This window comes from Tinamus guttatus, unplaced genomic scaffold (genome assembly GCF_059628265.1).
Source record: "Tinamus guttatus ecotype Peru unplaced genomic scaffold, ASM5962826v1 Tinamus_guttatus_pri_ptg000048l, whole genome shotgun sequence".
NCBI lineage: Eukaryota > Metazoa > Chordata > Aves > Tinamiformes > Tinamidae > Tinamus > Tinamus guttatus.
In genome coordinates this window covers 11,590,959-11,597,975 of record NW_028288582.1, presented here as the reverse complement: position 1 = coordinate 11,597,975, position 7,017 = coordinate 11,590,959, and the positions used below count along the sequence as shown (strand labels likewise).

The 7,017-nt window shown below is 49.5% G+C and overlaps 1 protein-coding gene across 1 annotated transcript; it reads right to left on the bottom strand.

Moving 5' to 3' along the window:
* Positions 1-2,210: 2,210 nt before the first annotated feature.
* Positions 2,211-3,744, bottom strand: GSC (goosecoid homeobox). Its single transcript, XM_088538817.1, has 3 exons — positions 3,033-3,744; positions 2,531-2,790; positions 2,211-2,363 (listed from the first exon to the last, which is right to left on the bottom strand). Exons 1-3 carry the CDS (start codon positions 3,361-3,363, stop codon positions 2,211-2,213), a joined length of 744 nt encoding a protein of 247 aa, XP_088394943.1. The 5' UTR covers positions 3,364-3,744.
* Between the last annotated feature and the right edge of the window lie 3,273 nt (positions 3,745-7,017).

Sequence of the window (7,017 nt, the reverse complement as noted above, 5' to 3'; positions counted from 1 at the left end):
CTAAAATTACTGCCCCATGCACACACACACACAAAGAAAAAAAAAAGAAAATAAAAGAAAATACCGCTTATTTCCCAAAGCGGTCATAAGGCTATTTATGTATGTGAAGTAAAGAATATACATCACCATGTGCAAAATCCTGGGCAATAATATCCTTAGGCCTGACTTTTATTTGCAAAATGAGTATTCACTTTAAAATTTAACAATGACTAAATACATAGGAGATGACAGATTCAAAATCCACTCAGGAAGACTTCCTGCATGTAACATAACAAAACACTTCTTACATTTGAAAACTAATTTTCAGTGCTGCTGAACTGTAATTCAATATAGTTTACGGAGATCAGATACGCATTTGTAGCAATAGAGCGGTGTCTCCAAAATGCAGTAGATTTGCAGAGCTGAATTGTGTTCTATCTTGAAGAAGAATCCTTTGAGAAGTCTGCTTTCCCCCTTTCCAACTCCTTTGCTGTGCTAAGGAACAAAAGAGGCTAAATTTCTTGCCTTCTAGAGAGCAGCAGCTATGAAACTGCAAGCCCCCTAAAGGACTGACTCATGCAAAACCACGCCTGCAGCTCTTGCTCGTCTGGGTAACAGGGAGCAATTGCTCAGAGCAAGTGACCGTATCTGTAAGGGAACACAGTGACATTAGGACATGTTATCTGTACAGACAACTGCTGAGATTCTCTCTGCTGTACTAACATCTGTAATACACACCATGCTACAATGCCTATATAACACTGGATGTATCAGAAAGGGAAGAAAAGTGTGAGCACATGCAACACAGAAGTTGACCGTTGTTGGTATCGCTTGAAGCAATGGTGGTCAGCATCTGTATAAACCAATGTCTCGTCTAACCTAGGGGAGCTGATATGGGTCACTTCGGGCATTGGCAGCAGCTCAGTACCACTGAATTTCTGAAAGCAGGCCACAATGTGAAGCTTTTCAGCACCAGGTTATCTGCACTGACTTCACACCTTCGGGCAATTGCTTTGACTTTCTAGAGAGCCTTTCTAGAAAGCAAGGAAAGGCTCTTCTCTACACGACATGGGTGAACAGCTACTACAGAGTGGTAGTTCACACGTAGTTCTGCTCTGGAGGGATAACAAAAGTGAACAGTATGGGAATCAGACCAAAAAAAAAAAAAAAAAAGAGAGAGAAATTCATGTGAATTTTATAGGGAGAATAGATGTCTTTATTAGGAGGTCCTTGTAGAGGGAAGGGTGACACGAGGCTATCCGTACTTTCCAAACTGCCAAGGCGCTGTCTCCAAGGGCAGAAAATGCCCATTAGCAGCTTCCTTGTAAGCATCTCCATGAGCAATATACACGAGCTTGTACGTCCTCTTATGCATTAACTCACCTGATAATCACCGAAAATTATTAGCAGCAATTTTAATACACTGATGCATCAAGACAGCTTTTCTAAGCAGGGGTCAAAGACAAACTCTTTGGAAACTCGACGGGGCACATAACTCCAGACAACGAGTGAGAAAAGCACAAAGACACCAAACAAAATAACAAGCGTATCCCTTCCCGCTCCACCAAGGCTTGTGCGGCAGGAGCGCAAAGACACTGACCGAAGAGTGACGGAGGTGGGGGGGCTCTCCACAGGCACTCCGTTAGGAGGAAGGAAAAAAAATAAATTAAATGATCCGCATTATTCCAGGCGGCTCGAGTTAGAGGCTCAAAGGGGGGGCAGAAGCTCGGCCTGCCCCGGCTCCGCCAACGGCCGCCGCAAAATGGCACCTGCCGCCGCCTTGCCTCGCCCCGGGGGCGCAAAATGGCACCTGCCGCCGCCTCGCCTGGCGCCGGGGGCAAAAGCGCCGGGCGGGCCAGGCCGGGGCTCCCTCCTCGCCGCCCCCCGCCGCCTCCCGCGGCCTCGGTGCGTAACGAGCCGCCGCGTGTCCCCCCGGGGATGGCGGCTCGTGCGTCCCGCACCGCCGGCCGCGTGTTCTCCGCCGCGGCGAGGCGCGGCGTGAGGCCGGACAGACCGGGGCGCCGCCGCCTGCCTGTGCAACACCTCGGCAACACGTTTATTTACACGAGAGCGGCGCGGCTCATGTTCACTATATACAGATATATAGATAAGATAGATTTGTTGTTGTTGTTGTTTCCCCCTCTCCGACAAGGCAGAGTTTGTGCAAGACAGTAGCATCCTCGGGAGCAAGTCCTACAGTCCACGGGAGATGGCCCCCCCCGGCGCGGCCATCAGCTGTCCGAGTCCAAGTCACTTTTTCCTTCCTCCTGCCGCTTATCCGGGGACGTTTTGGACGCTTTACTCCACTTCTGGGCGTTTTCCGACTCTTCCGAGGACGATCGCTTCTGCCGCCTCCATTTCGCCCGGCGATTTTTGAACCAAACCTGCGAGAAACGGAGCCGCGTTAGAACGAGCACGCTCAGGACGGTGTCCCGGCCCGGAACGGCAGAGCCTTGTCTCCCTCCCCAAACCGCGCTGCCCCGCCGCGGCTCCGCTCGCGTTCAAACGCAAAAGGGAGGGGGTCGAAGGAGGCAAAGGGAAGCAGAAATACCTCCACTTTCTCCTCTCTTAGATGTACCCTCCTGGCCAGCTGCTCCCTGGTCCCTACGTCTGGGTATTTCGTTTCCTGGAAGAGGTTTTCCAGAGCCTCCAGCTGCTCGTCCGTGAAGATAGTCCGGTGCCGTCTTTTCCGCCGGCAGTGCAGCTGGTTGAGCAACTGCAGCTCCGTGCGGGACAAAGTGCCCACGTTCATGTAGGGCAGCATCTGGTGGGGGACAGGGGACATCAGGACCGAGCCGGTGCCCTCGTAACCTGCAGGCGGACAGAAAAGAGGACGACACGCTTTGCATAACGCTGCGGCAGGAAGGGCTCTCCGAAAAAAACCCACGGACCCCTCCAAGGGCTGCGCGCGGGACAAAGAAAGCGCGGGTGCCCCGGTCGCCCCGGTTGTCCCGTGCCGCAGAGGCGCCCGGACACCGCCGCGCTCCGCGGAGCCCTCCCCCCGGCCCGGTCCGGCCCGGTGCGGTGCGGTGCGGTCGGCGGGGCCGCCTTACCTGCGGCGGGCACACAGGAGCACTGCTGTGCGCCGAGGGGCGGCACGGCGCCGCAGCACGACGGGCCCACGGGGGCCGCCTGCACATGCAGCTGCCCGTAGTAGTAGTTGTTGTAGCCGAGCCTAGATCCGCCGACGGCCGGCAGGCTGGAGGCGGGGGCCACGGCCCGCGAGTAAAATCCACCGTAGTCGGAGGCGCTGCCGTAGAGCGAGTCCCCGTGGAGGCCGGGGAAGACGACGGGCGCGGCGGCGCTCGGGGGCAGCAGGAGCGAGTCCTTGCAGCGAGGTCTGGCCGCCAGGATGTTGTCGATGCTGAACATGCTCACGGGCATGCCCCAAGCGAGCCGGGCCGGGCAGGGCAGCGGGCACCGGCCGGGGGAGGGCACGCGGGGGAGGTGGCGGCTGTGGTGCCGGGGAGGAGGAGGGAGCGGGCGATGGGGGGTGGCGGGGGGAGAAGGCTGCCGAGCGGCGAAATCGAAACTTTTCGGAGAAAATTTTTAAAAAGGGAGCGGAGCGAAAGGAGCGGAGCTTATTCCGAGCGCGGCTTGCGGGCAGAGTGTGCGAGCGCGAGTGCGGGTGTGTGCGTGTGCGCAGGACCCTCCCCTGTAACTTTCCCCCCTCAACTCTCGCCTGTTTACTGATCTCAAGCCGGAGGGCTGCATGAGTATAATCCATGCGAACCTCTTCCCTTTTTTATACCCAGGCGACGTCATCCTGGATTTAGTTCCTGGTAATATGCAGATGACAAACAAAACCAGATTTGATTTCCCCCCCCCCTCCCTTTTGGGGAGGGTTACACAAAGGAGTGAAAGGAGCTTGGGTCTGTGTATTGAGAATTAATGAAATTAACCTAATCCTTTCCATTAGTGGGTATTTTTTGAAAGGCCCCAGATTCAGGCTTGATCTCCGCTGCACCGGCTAATTGCCCAGGTTAATCTTATTAATGCCATTGTGCAGAAGTGGTTAGCAGCTCCTAGCCTTGTCTATTATGCACCTACTTTGCTCGTGTTAGTTCACATTAGTGGGTGCGATTTCCTCTGTCTGCGGCTCAGATTCATTATTAGTGCTTCGAAGTGGTTAGGAAGCAGTTTTTTAAAAATAAACTCATTACAATTGTGCAATTCCCTCCCCCCCCTAAAAAAAAAAAGAAAAAAAGAAAAAAAGTTTTTTTTGTGGTACGATTTGAGTCTTGCATCCTCGGTCCTGGAGAACCAAAGCAGCATTGAAGAATACGCGCTTTTTTTTTTCCCGATTAAAGCCTTAAAGAGTGAAGCGGCAATGCCTACTACTGAGAAAACATTTTTATTCCTTTTCGAACATTTTTGTTCCTCTTTCTCTTTTCCCGGATCATCTGGTGGAACTAGGACGCCTGAATGTTGTAAACTTTTATTATTATTATTATTTTTACACATTCAGATCCACACAGGTCTCACTTTTGTTTTTAAACAAGTCATGAGATTAATGACCAGTGGCATCTCAAAGCCCCAGGTCTGGTAGGTGTTCTGACTTGCTTTTGATGCCCTTTTCTTTTCTTTTCTTTTCTTTTCTTTTCTTTTCTTTTCTTTTCTTTTCTTTTCTTTTCTTTTCATCGTTCATTTTCTAGCTTAGACAACAAAGACTATAGACTTGTGATGATACGGGTAACTTTATATTCTACATGTTCCTAGCATTTAAAATGGAGTAGTTTCAAGTCCTTAAAACTCTTTCTATTAACACGTTTGGCTCTCTTGGTAGCTGGCTCTTGTGATTTGCAGAATACTTCGTCTGTCACGATTGTCACTGGGAATCCGCAGGAGGTGAACTGAATAAGATCAGACTATTTACCCCATCAACCCTCCATCAAAGAAGGTAGGATATTGTACGCATGAAATGAAAACAAGCCATTAAGGTCCGTTCACGAGGAACACACTATTTTTTCCTCAACAAAGAATATCGTCGTTAGCGCTTACTCTCAGTCTGTCAGTGTCCTTCTCTCCCTCGATATGCGGGGATTTATAACTGCATCCGAAAGCGATCGAGAGCTAAAACCTATTTCTAGTAAAAGGTTCGTATGAGCGTTAAGGCAACAAACAGAAAAACATGGCTTAGTTTCTCTTTTTCCGTGCATCGCAATGCAACTAATTATTCGCCTCGCTTCCTTTGCTTCAGTTTATTTGCCGATCAGTCTCATTCCCCCCGGCCCTCCCCCCGGCATTTAGATTTGATCTTCGTGCGGACTTTGTTAATTTGATGCGTAGGGAACTGTTTGTCAGAGACCGGCGTTTTGGCTGGGTTTGCTTGTGAGTTTGTTTGTTTTGGGCGCAGCGCGGCCGCCCCGCGCACGGAACAACGCCGGGGAGTCCCGCGGCTTCTCCGCGCTTTCCACGCTCACTCGCGGCTTCGTCCCGGCTCCGAGCGGCGTCTTGCAGGTGAAAGCAGGAGCCGCGGGGACTCCACGCCGTCACCCGGTGCAATATCCGACCCACTAAGGTCCATCCCGCTTTTGCTGAGCCCTCTCTCGCCTTCCCAATGCGATTTTCGATCTGGGAGGCTGTGCGAAAAAGCGTATGCTCAAGCACTCTGCAATGCTTCCCACTTATTCCTAATTACCGCATAGACATAATTTTCAAGTAACTTCTTACCTCCGATGAAGTTTTTTTTTTCTTTTCATTATTATTCTTTTCTTTTTTACTTTTTTTATTTTTTTCCCTTTAGGCTTAGAAGTCTTGCCGTGCAAGCGCGTGTCTTGATACGCGCTTCGTCAAAACTGCCCTAGGAGTTTCTCATTTCGCAGCTACTCCTCGTTAGCTTTGCACCCGTGATATTGCGCTAAACAAACTATCAGCTGTCACACGAGACCGGGATGAAATTGCAATAACAAATGAAACGCAAGCAAATTGTGCTGCATAGTGTTGCTAAGCGATTGATTGTTACTGGAGGGTACTCACAGCATGGGTTGAAAGAGAGATCTAAAGAGGAGTACGGCACCGGGCAGAACAAGCTGTTAGATATGAAATAAAGTAAACACTGCACTGATTTTCAATATTACTACCCAAACACGATTTCACGCAAAGCAATCACCGTACACAAGTCTATGAAAATTTGCTTGTGGAGGAATCGGCTGGGTTTGTATTGTTATCGTCTTAAGGTATTAAAGGAGAATCCCGGGCATTCGGAGCTCTCCGGGTTTGTGTGCGCGGCCGCGGGGCCGGCAGCTCGGGGCGAGAGCGGAGCCCGCGGGTTGACGCGGGCGGCGAAACCTTTTCCCGAAAAGAAACCCGCGGCAGGCGCTGCCAGCGCCCTGCGCCATCCGCGTCCCCGAGTTTGTCTCAAATTGCTTGTATCGTTACTCCAAAAAAAAAAAAAAAAAAAAAAAAAAAAGCGAAATTACCGTAATTTGTTCCCAGAATAAACTTATCTTGGACTGATTAGGAAAGTCCGTCGTCTGAAAACGAGGCAAAAAAAAAAAAAACGCGTTTTGTCTGAAGCTTCCCTCTAACGACGTCAACTTCTAAAGTTTTCATTCATATAAACTTTATTAATGAAGATCTTTTATTTAAATGTCAAGGGAATTTGGAATTTAGAGTAAATTATGAAGCATGCGTGTCTTGCCAAGTCATGGGTCAAATGCATTTGTGAAAAACTGCTAAAAGAGCATATGGTTTTGAATTTTTCTACAATGACTAGTGTTTAAATAAATTGCTTGTACTGCTTAACTTCATGTATAATTTTGACAGAAATTGGCCTATAGCCTTTTGATATGTAAACATTTCAGGCTTTTATGCGGTATAAAAAGACACTTGCTTTTTGGGATCAGCTAAAGCAGTCACCCTGTAATTCAGAAAACTGGCACCTAACACTACATTCTTGCTACATTTCAACTTTCAAGTGGCAGCATAAAGGGGAAAAAGAGAAGGGACATTTCAAAAGCAATGTCTATTTGGAATTAAAAACTGCAAATGAGGTGAGAATGTGCCACTTACTATCTGATTGAAATGGATAAACCG